Source organism: Eleutherodactylus coqui, chromosome 1 (genome assembly GCF_035609145.1).
Source record: "Eleutherodactylus coqui strain aEleCoq1 chromosome 1, aEleCoq1.hap1, whole genome shotgun sequence".
NCBI lineage: Eukaryota > Metazoa > Chordata > Amphibia > Anura > Eleutherodactylidae > Eleutherodactylus > Eleutherodactylus coqui.
In genome coordinates this window covers 266,071,814-266,089,614 of record NC_089837.1, presented here as the reverse complement: position 1 = coordinate 266,089,614, position 17,801 = coordinate 266,071,814, and the positions used below count along the sequence as shown (strand labels likewise).

General features: G+C 41.4%; 1 protein-coding gene across 10 annotated transcripts in view; it reads left to right on the top strand.

The window, feature by feature from the left end:
• Nucleotides 1-17,801, top strand: part of ANKRD6 (ankyrin repeat domain 6) — a 172,125-nt gene extending 154,324 nt beyond the window's left edge. For 6 of the 10 annotated variants that reach the window (XM_066608535.1, XM_066608492.1, XM_066608483.1 and 3 more), the window contains 5 exons: nucleotides 7,659-7,811; nucleotides 7,895-8,005; nucleotides 13,346-13,666; nucleotides 16,414-16,453; nucleotides 16,698-17,801. In XM_066608535.1, coding sequence (XP_066464632.1) covers nucleotides 7,659-7,811; nucleotides 7,895-8,005; nucleotides 13,346-13,666; nucleotides 16,414-16,453; nucleotides 16,698-17,218 — 1,146 coding nt within the window. In that variant the 3' untranslated portion in view covers nucleotides 17,219-17,801. Of the gene's footprint in view, nucleotides 1-7,658; nucleotides 7,812-7,894; nucleotides 8,006-13,345; nucleotides 13,677-16,395; nucleotides 16,454-16,697 lie in introns of all 10 variants that reach the window. The other 4 variants (XM_066608551.1, XM_066608544.1, XM_066608528.1 and 1 more) reach the window with 4 other exon arrangements.

The window sequence follows — 17,801 nt, the reverse complement described above, 5'->3', positions numbered from 1 at the left end:
GACAGTCGTTTAAACTACTGCACGAGCCCTAACGCCACCGGTGTACTGGTGTCATATGTCGACACTGGAAGCTCGGGGTTGACCAGGCAGGGCTGGAGGTAACGCCCCTAGCTGCTGATTTTGCTCCTGGTCTCTGCTGTGTCCCATCCCGTCCCCCCTGTTACTTGTGACAGATGACAGGCTCCTGCTTTGTGCGGCTGTTGTGCCATCTTCAACCCCGAACACTCAGCTCCTGCATGCCGCTCTCTCCGGCCGACAATGTGCACAGACTGCGCTCCATTCCTCCTGGCCGGCCAGTTACTTGCCGGCTGACAATCTGCTGCTGTTTTGTGTGGCTGTCCCTTCTTGAGCCCCGGCCCCTCCAGATGGTAGCCGCCCTGCCTTCCCCCTTCGGGGGGAGAGACAGCAGGGTCGGGAGCGGACATAGGAGGCAGCTGGCAGCAAGGGGAGGAAAGTGACAGCGGGGTCGGTACAGCGGGGTGCCAGGAGGTGAGGTGGGAGCCCGGCGGCGGGGAAAGTGACAGTTGGGGCACACAGATGTGTGAGCTGTCCACGGGGAGAACTGGTACACGTATCTCTGAGCTGTGTGAGGGCATCAGCCAATCTGCAGCTGTGGGAGTGACCTGCCCATCCCCTGTAACTCAGCCCGGCCAATCCATGTCTACACCCATACTTCCGGTGGAGACATATTACACCAGTAAGGTCAGCAGCGCTCATGCAGAGCGCTTAGACTGCAAGATTTATCACTGTATTGCTGGATTTTCGCTGGCTTCTCACTCAAAACTCAACGAATAGGGAGCAATTCTTTCAAATTTACACTGAACGATTATCACTCAAATTCGTTTGTTTGAATCTTTTTGTTTGTTTTTTTTGAGCGATACTCGTTATGTGTAAATGTGCCAGTACTCTGTCCTTAAAACAAGTTTCCTGTGGTCAATTGACAAATCGATATCAGATATATCCGCTTATTTAGAAGCCCCTCCGTTTCAATCCTCTCTACTGAACAAATAGTCTTTCTAGATGCCCCTCTAAGGTCGGTCTCACACAATCCGGTTTGAATTGTGGAAGCCGTGATCATCACCTGTACAGACGTTTGAATGTATGCAGAATGCCACAGACCAATAGAACATTCACATGTCCACTCGCATGAGTCGACAGTGATTGGGATTTCCGCTCACGGATCAAAAAAAATTGCAGCATGTCCGATTTTAGTGTGGAGTCCACACGGATGGCTTCCATTGAAGTCAACGGAATCCGTCTGACCCATGGCCCATCCGCAATTGACATTGCGGATAGGTCATGGGTACCCACGTCATCGCCTAGCGACGGCGTGGGAAAAACAAGAGTTTTGAAAACATAAAAAGACTGTGCATGTCTGACTGCAGGACGTCGCGTCCATCTGCAGTACAGAAGAAATTGCATCTAAGTGTACCTGTCTCCTTTCAAACTATGGTCATGGCCGAATTAGGCTGTGGGCTCCCGCATGCAGAATCCGACCCGTCCGTGTAAGACTGGCCTTAGTCTAGGAAAGATCTAACAGGCCATTACAGATATGGCATTAAACAAATCCCCTGGACGTGATGGCCTTTCTATAGAGGTGTACCAGAGATACTTAGAGCAACTCTCCCCAATTTTGCAAGGTACACTGTAACAGACTCATTTAGAAGATTCCCTCCCATCCTCTTTCTATGATCCTACCATCATAGTCTTATTAAAACCTGGTAAAGAATTTACAGAATGTGACTCATATCATCCAATATCACTATTTAATGTGAATTACAAGATCCTAACAAAAGTATTAGCTGCTAAACTGAATCAAGCTAATCTTTGTGTTATCCACACTAATCAAACAGGCTTTATGCCTGCTAAACCCACTACTGCTATAAAATATTCACAAAGTTCAAACAACCATTCAACTTGGCAGATCACATAATATGCCTTGGGCTATGGCATCATTGGATTGGACTCGCTAGAATGGAATTTCTTAGAAGTTTGCTCACAACATTCTGGGTTTGACGCCCAATTTTTTTAATGGATTAAAATCATTTATGAATACCCAATGGCTAATGTCAAAGGAAAATTAACCCTTACCAATCCATTGACTGATGTCTAAAGACATTCTGATTGAAGGCTGTACAGCTCCGATGTCAGAAGACGTCCAGCAGGGTATTCTTATTGTATATTACTAACCGCTCTGTTGTTGGGGGCCTCTCCAGTTTGTCCTATAGCACAGTACTGGCTCTAGCCAGCAGATGGCGCCATTGTATAATGGCAGAAAGAGAAAGCCCCCTAGGAAAACCCTGAATCCAAAATTGGATTGCAAAGGATTAATTGATGGAAGACCATTTACTATCATGTGCAACGCAACAGGGTTGCCCTTTTATTCTCTTCTCTATTTTCCACAGATGTAGAAACTCTGGCTATTCGGCTGTGTTGCACCCTTATTGTCACAGGTATCTGCTGGGAGGGACGAAGGAGCATGATGCGTCTATACACTGATGATATGATTCTCTTTCTTCAAGCCCCAGAAAGAACATTTCCCAAAGCTATAAAATTAGTAAATTCTTTTCCTCAATTCTCTGGGTTATATGTCAATTTGCAAAAAAAATTATTGACCTTTTTGTCTCCAGATGGGGCTTGTTGATGGTCTGTAAATTTAAATACCTTGGAATAAATATGGAACATGACCATGAAAATGTAATGGCTGAGACCATCTCTGCAAGAATGAATCAAAATTAAATTTAAATTATGGTCTAAATGACCTCTCTCAGTAGTGGGCTGCGTAATTTTGATTAAAATGATAATACAACCTAAATGTTTTTATATACTTTACAACATATGCCAGTAAAAGCTCCTTGCAATCTTTAAATTCCCTCATCACCACATTTTATTTGGGGCTCATCCTTCTGTAAATTGAATCTACAAAGACCTAAGGATCAGGCTGGGATGGCTCTCTCGGACTTCCAGCTTTATTATTTGGAAGGTCTACTGTGTAGTATACAACTTTGGTTTCTATGTGAGAAACTACCTAATAAAGATCAATATTTGGTATACTACCAAAGCTATTGAGCATTTTACAGACATGATATCAGACCTCCCCTTGTGGAACAACCCTACCCTACCCTCCTTATAATTCATGCAGGGCTATAGTTACTGGATTGCGCTTGAAATAAAGGCCCATTTAGATAGGACAAATGTCAGGCAAACTATGTCCGACATTCGTCTCCGTACATACTCGCTTTGGTGCTGCTGTTTATAAACGATGGACGATGAGCTGAACGATGATCGTTCAGTGTAAATAGGTAGCAAGTTCAATACTGAACGGCCGCTGTGTTAAGTCAATGGAGAGGGGCAGGGGAGCGCGAGGAGAGAAATCTTCTGCAGCCTCCGAGCCAGCGATACTAGTGTATGCGGGGACGAGTGTCAGGCATCGTTTGCCCATCTAAATGGGCCTTAACTACATTAGAGAACATTTAGAAAGATAATATACTTATACCTATGTCTTTTTTACAGAGCTACATGAAAACTTGCAGGTACCTCAACTCCAACTATATAGGTACTTTCAACTACACCATGCCTTATTTCCCCGTTTCATCTAAAATTTCTAAATATCCCACAATAGGTATATTAAAATCTCAAGGATCAGTACTATATACAAACCTAATATCAGCCAAAGTTAGCCGTAACCCGCTATCTATATATAATAGATTGACATCTCATATTCCCATGTTGTCATCAGAAGATTAGCTAGATATAATGGATTCACACTTGACTGTATCCCCAGCTATTACAGTAAGTTAATACAGCTATATATCGCACATAAATTATTTTACTTGTGTCAGACTACATAAAAGGGGCAAAATCCCTACATCGGCCTGCAATAGATGTCACCAGCTCAACGCTGGCTTCTGGCACCTGATAAGGGAATGTCATTATATTGTGGACTTCTGTTATGATGTTTTTACCTTTTTGTCCCCACTCTACCTCTTAATCTAGATCCCAAAATTACGATATTTGGCTTATTAGATGAAGAATTGTGGCCACATTACACACAAATATTACTTAAAGAAGCTCTGTTTCTGGCTCGAAAGGCAATCACTATGAGATGGATGGCTGTGCAGTCGCCTTCCGTTTCAAACTGGATATGATTAATGTAATAATTAAAAAAAAAAAATAATATACCAACATAGGGATTGTCCTGCTAAATGTTAAACAAATATGGGATCCCTGGCTTAATTCACATTCCACACTACAAATTGACTTTTTCCTTCTCACCCCCTTCCCTTTTTACCTCTTCTGTTTTTTCTTTCACCCTATTCTCTTTTCCATTTCTCTCCCCTTTCCCCTTCCATGCAATTTTATTTCTCTATAAATGTAGGGAAGCCCAACATGATTGTTTACTTGTTTATTGTAATTTGCTTAATATTATCTCTTTATGATAATTTGTTATATGCAAAAACAAACAAAATACTGTACAATTACTTTTTCAAATATATCGTCACATGACTGACATCCGTTACTCTGGACAGAGCAGTCTATGAACTATACCATTCTACTTTGCAAATAAGGACCACTGCACTGGTATAACTAGGGTAAACGATCACAGTGTTAAATACATGTATATTAGAAAATGGTATGATTTCCTATTCTAGAACTAAACCAATAAAACGGTAGAAAGTGGACGACCGCTTCAACCCTAACAAGATGATGGATTCCAAAACATATAGCACAAAGTTATTTTCATCTGGTTAGTAGGTAATATTTACCCCGATTTGGTTTGAAGGTCTTGTTGGAGGATAAAGCAGTCAAAACTACAGCGGAGCACAGACTGATAATTCCTATTAGAAAATATCAAACTGTGAAGCAATTGTTTTTCACTTACCGTGTTTCCCAGAAAATAAGGCACCCCTGAAAGTAAGACACATTAAGAAATTTGCAGAAGTCGCAAATAATAAGGCACACCCCGATAGTAAGGCATACTAAAGTGTGCAGGCAAGTCGAGAGGCCTGTCCCCTGCTGCCATCCCCGTTGTCTCCTACCTCCAGATGTATAGGTAGATCTGCAGACAGTGTGCTGTTATCCTGTCCCTGCTGTGCTGTACGAGTGTGTTGTTGTGAGCTCCCCTTGCTGGCTGGAAAAGTCCATACTGTACGTTCTGTTCCTGCTGTACATGTCTGCTGTGATGAGCTCCCCCTGGTGGCCGGAAGCTGCAATACCATCCCTGCTTACACGTGGTACAGGAACTTCTGTCTGCAGACAGGTACGTTACTTTACAGCCCTTATTTTTTTTATGGCTCTGTGTGTGAGTCAGGCAACCTGTGTGTGATTCTTAAGGCTGGGTTCTCACAGAGCGTATTTTCAGCGGAAATCTCGCGGTTTGGCCACAGCAATTAACAGCGAGATTTCCGCCGGGAAAGCGCTGCTTCAAAACCCACGGCACTCAGCCGCTTGTTTTGAAGTGACCTGGCTGCACGCTTTTCCGTTTCTGTGGCCGGTGAATCTGCACCACAACACCGGCTTCTCCCAGCTTTGCCGTGACAGATTTGCTGTCCCATGTGGACGAGATTTCTGAGAAATTTCGTCCACAAAGCTGGCCAATTGAGGGATTAGCGGCCACAGACGGATTTGCCGCGGCGAAATAAGACACCCCCTGAAAATAAGACGTAGCGCATATTTGGGAGCAAAAATTAATATGACGCGTCTTATTTTCAGGGAAACGGGGTATGTACTCACCCTAAAACAGGACAACATTTTAAAACAAATATTAGAAACGGGCATACAATGTGTACCAAAAAGAAGTAGAAACTTAGCAAACAAGTTGTCTCCAAGTCATTTCACATCAGTTAATAATTTTTGGAGCTGGTTATCCCAGGTGTTTTGTTGTTTGTTTTTTTTACATGTGATAGCGCTAGATATGGAACTTGTAGATGCGGGATTAAAACTAAAAGTTTTGAAAGTGGCGATGGAAAATCTGAGTTTATTAAAAACTTCATCAATTGTGCAAAATTTGTTGTAAATAACATGCTTACTAATTGTAATAAAATCTATACAGGCTGCACTATTCGCAAGCTAAAAACACGTATAATGGAACATATTAATGACATGGAGAAAAAGAACAAAAATGTTTCAGTAGTTGCAAAATCTGTTTTGGTACAGCATGCAGGCTCTTTGGAGTCATTCAGATTCTTCGGTATTGGAGAAAATTTGTCCTCAGCAGAGAGGCATTTTGAATATTGAAGTTGGAAACTCGTTTACCAGTGGGTTAAATTTCAAAAATTATTTGCTGTATATTTATTAAAGGGGTTGTCTCGCGAAAGCAAGTGGGGTTATACACTTCTGTATGGCCATATTAATGCACTTTGTAATGTACATCGTGCATTAAATATGAGCCATACAGAAGTTATTCACTTACCTGCTCCGTTGCTAGCGTCCCCGTCGCCATGGATCCGTCTAAATTTGCTGGCTTCTTGCTTTTTTAGACGCGCTTGCGCTGTGCGGTCTTCTGCCTGGTGAATGGGGCCGCTTGTGCCGGAGAGCTGGTCACCGCGTCGTCATCGTAGCTCCGCCTCCGTCACGTGGTGCCGATCAGCCAATGAGGTGGCTGTATCGGCAGTGGAACGCGGAAGACAGAAGAAGAAACTCCATGGTGCACCATGGGAAGACCTGCGGTGCACCGTGGGAGAAGACCAGCGGCGCCATCTTTAAAAGAAGAAAAGAAGAAGCTGCAGAATGCTGATGCAGGTAAGTGCAATGTGCTTGTTTAAAACTAACACATGCTTTCTTTTTCACATGGCATAATGCAGGGGTCCATTTAAAAAAAACAAAAAAAACGCTTTCGCCGCGAGACAACCCCTTTAAAGGAGAAGGAGAAGGAAGGAGGAAGAGAAGGAGAAGGAAGGAGAAGGAAGAGGAGAGAAAAGAGAAAGAATTTTTTTTATATATATATATATTTATTTATTTTCCTCTCTTTTGTTTCAAGCCGGTTTGTGGAAATGTGCACATATGATTTTAAATGCGTAATGATTGGTCCGTAATTGTTTTTAAGGGAAAGGATCATGTCAGTCTGCTAGCTGTGATCAAGAAAGTTGTTGCTTCCGAAACGTGTCTGTGCGTAGACCTGGTATCACACGGTACCCATCATGTAAAATTTTATGAATTTTTTGTAATTAAAGAAGAATAAAAGGTGTTTTTAAGGAGACAGCTTTTCTTCTTTTGTTGTTGCTATTAAGATGATAGCATGACATGAAGAGGACTGAGTACACAAGGCATTCCAAAAATATTGATGACCTGAAACACATTTGCAGGGATGGTCCAAAACTTCTCAATATTGTGCAATCTTATTTGCAGTTACAGGTTTTTAAATTTAGGGATTCACTTCCTTTTTCTGCCTGTAGTGTTCATGTTTACTTTATGTGCTAAATAAAAGACATGAACAATTTGACTGCTTGCATGTTATTAGCTTGGTTAGATTGTGTTTGTCTATAATCGTGAGTTAGATAACAATTAGGCAATATTAGTAATTACCGGTAATGCTGAAATTCTGGTAATTCATAGGGTTTCAATTACTTTTTCTTTTAACTTTATTCCTTTGAGTTAATATACAAACTTTTTAATTTCCAAAAAAAACCTGATTAAATCCATGGTCAATTTATCTCTAGGCTCCTATAAACGGATGTCGCTGTGAGCCACTCCTAAATAAGCTTGAAAATCAGTTAGAGGCCACTAAAGAAGAAATAAAGGCAGAGATTGTGACTGTGCAAGATCAGATGAATGCAAAACTTGGACAGATGGACAGGAAAACCCAGCACCAGGTGTGCTTAATCATTTCTCTGTGTAGAAAGCTAAATCCTGTATTAACCTGTCCTTACATTCTTGGTTACTGAACTTTTTGCAGTTGCGGGTCCTGGACAAGCTAATGATGGAGCGGATGTCGGCAGAGAGAGCAGAATGTGTTTGTCGACTTCAGCAGCATACTGATGTGCAGAAGGAAGCTGAAAAACGTCAGGTGCACACATATATTATACTGTATATATTGGCTAGATCGCAGAAAAGCAGGATCAAACACTCATTCAGCCAACAGCTATATTATATTTCCTGACTTGCCCATACACATGCATGCTTGGCTGAGTGGTCCTGTGTTCTTAATGGGAAGAGCGGAATAAACCAATGCTAGACATTTCTAGCAGTGCCTTATCTCCCTTGAGAACAAAGAATCAGGCATGTTGAAATCTAAGATGCCTGTTTTTTCTTTATCTTGACATCTGACGTTGAGGAAAGTTGGCACATCCTCCCACATTAAGAAAAAAACCTATTTCAATGAGACAGAAACTAATAATGTGCTATGATACATTGCAGTGATGCCATATTCCTTATGTCTACCCAATATTGTGGATAATATAAGCACAATTGTGCAAGGCCAGATGTATTTAGCCATGGGGCCCAACATTCTTCATACTTTATAGTACCCCTCTTCTGGTGAACAAATATTTCTAATTTTATAAGAGTATTTACACTTTCTATAAATTCTGCCACAGAAGGAAGATTAGTATTCCTCTAGTGAGAAGCAAATAGTTTGAAAGGTTGATGCAAAAGCCTAACTAGTGTGATTTTCGGTGTCTTCGATACCACTCTTTCAGATATGTATTCCAATATGCAAGTAATGGGGTTCTGAGCCAGTCATGTATTAGAAATCTTATAAGGCCAAGGACTTGTATCCGGTACTGGTGAAGCCAGGGGCAGTTCCACATGATGCGAAATAAACCTGCTTTTGACACTTTACACCACTTGTCCGAGAACACTGTGTCTATAAGATCTACTCTATACAGTAACAAGGGAGTTCTCTAAACCCGTGGAATAAATATAGACAGTCTTAGTGCCTTGCTCATCGATAGGACTGGTACACTTTCACAATATCATTCCATAGTCCGTCTTCTAGCGGTCCAAGGTTCTCTTCCCATTTAGATTTTACAACTTGAGGTGTCTTTTTAAGGAAATTCTTCAACAGACAGTAATAATGGAAAGATATAATCCCTTTCGTATCTCTTTTCCTAACTAGAGTTTAGAAACGAAATTGGATTAGAAATCACTAGGCCACTATCCTCCTTAGGCCTCTGCATTGTACTTAAAGGGGTTGTCCCGCGAAAGCAAGTGGGGTTCAGCACTTCTGTATGGTCATATTAATGCACTTTGTAATATACATCGTGCATTAATTATGAGCCATACAGAAGTTATTCACTTACCTGTTCCGTTGCTAGCGTCCTCGTCTCCATGGAGCCGTCTAATTTCAGCGTCTAATCGCCCGATTAGACGTGCTTGCTCAGTCCGGTCTTCTCCCTTCTGAATGGGGCCGCTCGTGCCGGAGAGCTGCTCCTTGTAGCTTCGCCCCGTCACGTGTGCCGATTCCAGCCAATCAGGAGGCTGGAATCGGCAATGGAACGCACAGAACCCACGGTGCACCATGGGAGAAGACCTGCGGTGCACCGTGGGGGAAGATCCCAGCGGCCATCTTCGCAAGGTAAGTAAGAAGTCACCGGAGCGCGGGGATTCGGGTAAGTACTATCCTTTTTTTTTTTTTTTTAAACCGCTGCATCGGGTTTGTCTCGCGCCGAACGGGGGGGCTATTGAAAAAAAACAAACCCTGTTTTGGCGCGGGACAACCCCTTTAAGTTTATCAGTGGAACTCTTTTTCCCTATAAGATTCCTAAATATGCCATTCTCTTTATGAAAAAACATTTTGAGAAACCATATTGAAGCATATATGGGAGAAATTAGAGACCTTGCAATGCAATTATAATTTTTTGCTATTTCTATCTCCACGCATATTCCATGACACCTGGTTTTGCTGAAATCAATGAGTAATGAATCAATGTTTAATTTAAAGCTGTCACAAACATCAGGAGATATTACTATGCACAAATAAAGGATATCACTGTCTTCAGACGGAGGATAGTAACCCAGTCACCAAAGTTCTTATTTAGAAGCATTATGACAGACTTATTGCAATTCATGGTTAGTCCTAAAAAATTGTCAAAATTAACTGACATAATGGCAGTAACCGCCAAAGATCCAGCATTGTCAGGAGACACCTGTGTATTAATATATAGCCACCGGATGTTAACAGGGTTGTATTGTTTCAAATTAAAAATGTTTACTGACTGGGCAAGGATTAAAATAAAATAAAAAATAAAGCATACCCACTTCTCTCTGTGCACTGCTGAACTTGCTCCTCTGCCCCGGTTAACCACTGCAGTCTCAGTGAGCGCTGATGCCAGGAGTACAGAAGGTGACACTGGCCTCTTATTGACTGCAACGGTCACCTGGCTTCTGGCGATGCAGGACTGGGACGGGGCAGCGGAGTCAACTGAATGTCATTTATTTTTATATGTTGACCTTTGCCCAGCCAATAAAAATTTTTAATTTGAAACCACACAACCCCTTTAACTGAAGTTGATTTGTTCAGCATGAAGCTGGACTGAGCCAGAAATATAACACTGGTGACAATTCTAGAGGGCCTATTAGCCAAAAATTTTCCCAAGAATTTGACAAGAACCAAAATAGCCAATAGTTGTGCCAAGTTTTCCTCTATCCACAGGATAGGGTATAACTTTATGATCAGTTGGGGCCAGACCGCTGGGATCCCCACCGATCCAGAAAAAATATAAAATATCCCTGCATGGATGGAGCAACGGTCGTGCATGTGCATCTCCACTCTATTCATTTCAATGCGAGTAATGGAAATTGCAGAATGCAAGAACATGGCAATCTTCAGCGCTCCCATTAAAATGAAGGGAGCTGTGAGACCCCTGTTCTGGTGATCGCTGGAGGTCCCAGCGGTCAGATCCCCACCACTCATAAAGTTCTTCGCATCCTGTGGATACAAAATAGCTATTCATCTTGGTGTAATCCCTTTTAATTCTAAGGTTTTTTTTTTACTAGAAAAGTGATGCTGTGATGCAAAACCACCACATAAATATAGTTTGATGTGATCTTATAATATCGTTATTAGAAAATGTGTGCCATGGTACATATGTAAAAAACGTTTAAGGCTGTGTTCACATTGGTTGAAAATGCTGTGGAAAATCTGCAGCATTTACAGTGGAAGCACTGTGGAATATATTTTAAGAAATCCTACCCACAAACTGCAGAGAAAATTCACAGTGTAAAATTAACCTGTGCTGTGGATTTAAAATTGGCAGCATGTGAATTTATGCTGCAGATTTTCATTGCGTCTTATATTCTTTTAAATGAAGGGGTGAAATCTGTGGCGAATCAGCACCAAAATCCAGACCATTTGATGTGGATTTGGTGCTGTGTATTCACAGCAAATTTTCTGTTCATGAAAATTTGAAGCTAATCTGCAACATGTGAATGTTCCCCAAATGTAATTTTGTAATGCAGCAGTTTCCAATGTTGCAGTTGATGGGGAAAAGCATGGCAAATCTCCAATTGGTATGCAGGAAAGACGGACCATCTATCCACTCAAAACCAAGTAGATCGCCATTAAGCCTTCAGAAGAAGGTGGTGCTATAGTCCTCATGAATACATCAGACTACATGAAAGAAGCAGAAAGAGAGCCAACAGACACCAGATACTACACCAAACTGGATCAAGACCAGACTTAAACATATGTGAGGGGATTGAAAAGGGTCATCAGACGTCTATCTGTGGATTCCACAAAACTTTTGGACTTGATACCAGAGAACCTCAGGATTGAAAATTTCTACATGCTTTCCAAACTACACAGAGCTAGCTATCCAGGGAGGCCAATTGTCTCAGGTTTGGGAACACTCACTGATAGAATCTCAGGATGGGTAGATGGTGTCCTCAAGCCACTGGTGAGAAATACAACCAGCTACTTGCAGGATACCATTGACCTACTAGACAGACTGTCAACCGTTGGTCCTCTCCACAATTGCGCCATCCTGGCCACCATGTGGAATCCTTATATTTCAACATCCCACATGAAGATGGACCGACCGCCTGTCGGGTACACCTTGAGGCCAATGGGGTTGCCTCTGAATCAGTGTTAAAACTCACGAGATTCATCCTCATACAAAACTTGTTTCTCATTTGGTAAAGAAATATACATGCAACTCAATGGAACCACCTTGGGCAGTAAAATGGCACCATAATATGCCAACCGTGCGCATGTAACAGAGCTCTGTTACATGCACACGTCACATACACAGAGCTGTTACATGCGCGCCTCACACTCACACACAGTCTCACACCCAGCCACCTGTGCTATATACATTCTTCATCCCATACAACATGGATCACAATAGGCAAAGTAGAGTCCTGCACACTGATCACCCCAGATCATGTGACCGCGGACTCCTCCTCACAGGTGACTGATCACTTGATGGTATATGAAGGTGACGTCATCACAGGCCCTGTAAGCACATGGCTGCTGGTTACTTTTAGAAATTTAAATGGCAGGTGCAGATGTGGTAACATAAAAAAATCAAACAGTGCTTACCTATCCTCAGCCCAGCACTGCAGCCAGTGGTTCTCCTGGTGTCTGTTGAGAGTGGAGGTCAGATGACTGCTGCCTGCCATTCGGAGGCCGCAGAGTCACCACCCATTCTCTTGGCATCAGCACCCATGTCCTGGGTGCCTTGATGCCGGAAGTTCTAAATGAAGATGCTGTGGCCTCTGATTAGCAGACAGTGGTCATCGGACCTCCATTGTCAATAGACACTGGGAGAACTGCGCGGCTGCAGTGCTGTGGCTTAGAATAGGTAAGCTTAATTTTTTTTTTTTAATTTTACCTTATCTGCACCTGCCACTTAAATCCCAAAAAGTAACTGGGCAACTCCTTTGTTTTTCTTCCTGGTTTATAAATAAAATATTTATTGGAATACACTTTGTTGTAGGTCACTTTTTTTTTTCTTTTTGCAATATACTACTTGTCCTTTGGACAAGGATGTACCGGTAGTAGCACATTTATAGTTTCTAATTTAGGTATATTAAGTGTCTGCCTAGTTCTGTTTCTTACTGATAAATACGGTGCAGTTTAAGACTGTCTAGTCTACGTTTGCAAGATCTCACTATTACACAGTATTAATAAATCTGCCCAACTTGGTGTGAATACCTCATATCACTGGTGTAACTTTAGGAGATGCAGGGGATGCGGTTGTACCCAGGACCCTTAGGGGGTCCATAAGGCCCATCTTCTCCATTATAGTAAGCCTAGTAATATGCATAAAGCATTATAGTTGGGGACCCTGTTATAGATTTTGCATTGGGGCCCAGGAGCTTCAAGTTACGCCTCTGCCTCATATAGAATTTGCATAGGTTTCATTTATACATAATTGCAGAACTAAACCATCTCTCTCTTTTTCAGGTATCTGTTGTGAATGAACTAAAAACTTGGTGTTTATTAAAAATCCAAAACCTTGAGCTGAAACTTTCTGGAGATTCCAAGCCATCCAAGACAAAACCATCCCCTTCAAAATGCGAGTTGACAGATCATCCCATTTCAGAGAGTCCAAATAGCAGCAAGAAATGCAACAGTGCAGACACATCTGTTCTTCCACAGTCTGGCATCCAGCAGTCATATGCCACCACTCAGAGCAGTTTGTCTGATGAGCCTGCCAGAGAGCAGTCACTTCCCTCGGATGAAAACAGCACAAGGCACCAGATTGCTTCTCCTTCAGAATTCACGGTGTGTGCATGTAAGTCAGTCAGAACATTAATTTGATGATGCAAGCAATAAAAAAGGGCATCGGACTCATTATCTATAGTACTAAAACAGAAAAGTGCTTAGGAAACATCAGTGGAGTGATAAATTAAAAGTAGACAAAAACCACAAAAGCATACTGTATTATTATAACTCTAGTTCCATGGTGGCAAACGGCGGTTGGCACAATAGCCACAAACTATCACTCTCTAGTGGTAGACATGAAGTGTCCAGCACTGTATTAGGCCGCCTGCACATGGGCACACACAGATTCTGCCCGGGGAATCCCGCACAAAATCCGCCCGTGTCCTCTCCTGGCAAGCCTGCGTACCTTTCTTCTGCAATTCGCAGGACATATTTCCCCGCACCGTCGCCAGGTGATGATGCAGATCCCACGGCTTTTCCGCAATGATGATTGTGGAAGGGCCACAGATGACGGCTTACATTGACTTCAGTGGAAGCCGTGCTCATGGAAACCGCTTTGAACTAGATCATGCAGAGATTTTTCATCCGCGAGCAGAAACACCGCACCTGGTTTCCGCTCGTGTGCATGAAAAATCACTTTTCTATTGTATGCTATGGCCAGACATTGCTGCGAAATCCGAGGGCAGACGCTCGCCGCGGATTCTGCAGCAAAAATCCGCCCAAATGCATGAGCCCTTAATTGCATTATTCCAACAGTCCTTATTAAGAGGTAAAACATAGCTGTGCATTTCTGTCTCCTAACAACTAGTCATTTCTATTCCTGGCTGGATCTGCTTGCAAGTATTTTTCCTCGGTATATAAGTTACATGTACTTTTGTTTGACTAGAATGACATGGTTAGCACTGTACACCAAAATTGATGGAGACAGCCCTCACACATTGTGTAAAGTGTGAATAATAATGGTGTAAAGGAGAGGAGGTGGTGAGGGTCCAGTACAAAGAATAGTCCAATGAGGTTTTCTACAGGTGCTTCCCTTTTTGGCGGAAAAAAAGGGTTATGTGCATAGAGCTAAAGGTGCTGCAAATACAGTGACCATGCAACCCATTGAGGTTGGCCAGTGATACAATGTGTGGGTCGGGGAAAAACACTGATGTGTTGGCACGAACCTTTAGACACGTATGCACTTGTTTGTACTTTATTTGATTAAAAAAACTGCAAATAAAGAGTTACTCCTTTAAAAAAACAAAACAAGTGCATAAGTATCTAAAAGGTCAGGCCAACCGATGTCGTTTTTCCTCGACCCACACACATTGTGTAAGGTGTAGGTGCTGCAGCTGTCTTCTGCGATGTCTGACTGTACCCCAAGCAGTACTCCAATACTCAGATTATGTGCCATTTAAGCTCTCACAAGTTTGATGATTTGCATGTATCTGCCCATCATCTTAACCCCTAAGGGACGAGCCTTTTTTTTTTTTTTGCCTTGAGGACCAAGCAATTTTAATTGTTGCATTGCAAGAGCCATAACTCATTGATATCAGGGCTTGAGTTTTTTTTTGTTTTCTTAAATGGCATCACTCTAGGATACATATAATGTGTTGTATAACTTTTTTTTAAATAAATTTTTTTTGGGTGGATATGGAAAAACACCCCAGAAATCCCGCCATTGTTTTGGGGTTTTGTTTTCACAGCGTCCACCGTTCAGTAATAACATAATTTTCTTATCTGGATAAGCAAAAAGTTTATATAGATTTTTCTTACTACTTTTGCACAATAAAAAACACGTTTTTAAAGAACAATTAAATCCGTCTCTCCACATTTCAAGACCCATAACATTTTTATTTTTCCAACAGCGGAAGTCTTTTTGTAGTTTTTTTTGTAGAAAGAGTTGCCGTTTGTATTGGTACTATTTAGAGGTACATATGACTCTTGGATTGCTTTTTGTGCAAGTTTTTTTTGTGCTTTTTGAGGCAAACAAGAGAAAAATTGGAATCCTAGTATTGCTTTTTAAAATATTTACGGTATTCACCTTGCACGATAAATAAAATAGAATATTTACACTGTTTGGGGTGTTATAAGCACTGTAATTGTGTTGCTTTTTTAAGCATTTTTGGGGTATTTTAATATATTTAAGATTGGTTTTGTGGGATAAATGTTTTTATTTTTTTCAACTTCATTTAAAAAAATTATATTTTTTAGTCCCTGAAGAAGGCTTTAAGGTGTGATTGCTAGATCACTTGGATAGTACACTGCATTACTTACATAGTGCATTCTACTAAGCCTATGATAGCAGCCTATTAAGTCTGCCAGAAGTGGTGTTTGATAGGCTGAGTAACGTGGCAGTCATGGAGGCCTTTGTCAAGCCACCAGCTGTCATAGAAACCCATTGGTACTTTGCAATTACATTGCGGGGTGCTTATGGGTGACAGAAAGAGCCTTCTCCCTGTCATCTGCTTAGATGCTGTAGTTGTTATTGATTGTGAAATGTAAAACTGCCAGGATCTGAAATTTCTTTGCTCCAGTTAGAGCAGGATGCTAGCTAGCAGTAGTCAAGCCACCGCACGGCTTTAAAAAGTTGTATATGCAGATTTAAAGCCCATTATGGAGGCCACTAAAAAAAAAAAAGCATATTAGCCATCATTAAAAGAATGCTTTCTTATTTGTTATGTGAAGTAATGCCATACACATACCTTATATATCTTTCCTTTTATCCAATCACATCTCATTTTACTGATTATGAATAGGATTTTTCTTATTTTAAAATGTTATTTTAACATTTTATTTACCTTTAGTTCCTATTTTAACGATAGATCAGAATAAACCTTGAAGGAAGGAAGAGAGGGAAATACTGTAAGTATCTCCATGTTTTCTTTAGTAGTTGTAAGTTACTTAATTTAGAATAGTGCAGAAGAGAAAACCCCAAATTTCAAATTAGAACCTTCCCAGTTATACTGGTAGAAAGTCCAGCAAGAGAAATAATGCTGCTGACAAGATGTAAGTACAAAGACGGATGCCAAGTGTATTATCTAGTAAATGTATTACATTTTTTCCAGTTCAGCATGATTTATTAAAAAAATGTATTTCTTCTTAATAGCCATAGAGCAGCCGCCTATACCTGTTGTAAGACCTAAAGAAAAAACAAGTTGTGCTTCTTCCTTCAAGTATCAGCCAGGCCAGTACACCTCCAGCCTTCCAAACCCTAAAATGAGACACGCTAAAATCCATCCAACCACCAAGGACCTAACAGATGCCAAGAAAGCGGACAAACAGGTTGTAAACCAAATAGACAGAGGGACACAGACAAGAAAATGTGCAAAAACTGCTCAGTTTAGACACAGAGCACCGATGCCTGGACATCAAAATCAAGGTTGCAGTACAACTTCCGAGCAGACTGGTCCACATATTAGAGATGCATCTCAAGCACTGGAAATCACTCAATACTTCTTTGAGGCTGTATCTACTCAGATGGAGAGATGGTATGAGAGAAAGATAGAGGAAGCCAAGTCCCAAGCAAACCAAAGGGCAGATGAAGATAAAATAGCCTTACAACAACATATAAGGAGTTTAGAAGAAGAACTTATGAAATTACGGACTAAATTGCAGAAGCAAAGCTAGCAATGCAGCATGTGTGCAAAGGACCATCACCAAAATCAGTGTTTTATGGAAATATTCCAAGCCCTTTTGCATGCTCTTACATAACCATCAATGGGAAAGTCCATTTCCACATTACAGACAAAAAAGACACAGCATGCAGCAATATTGAATGTTTAGTTATGACTTGCATGGCCTAAGCAACCATCTACTACATATTCTCACATCTGTCAATAGGCCCTGTAACATCCAGTAGAGCAGAAATGTGCCATGGGGTCACAGCTAACTCTGATGTGCATTTTATGTGTTAACGTAGTAAACAAGTGCATGTACCAGGCTGTAGTTACCATCCACCATTCCATCTTATTCTGACAAAAGTGTATGATGTGACACGTGTGCTTTGCACTTGATTACGGAGCCAAAATTGCGATTGCATTAGAAATAGTGTTACAGTCGCAGGTTGTTTTCTCCATAAGTAGAGTAAATTGCATTGCAACCATAATTTTCACAGAACTCGTGCAGCTTGTCACCTCACCATAAGGGCGCCCACCCACTGGCGATTTTTTTTCCCTGCGAAATTCGCAGCATTTTTTTCTCTGCAGGGGTC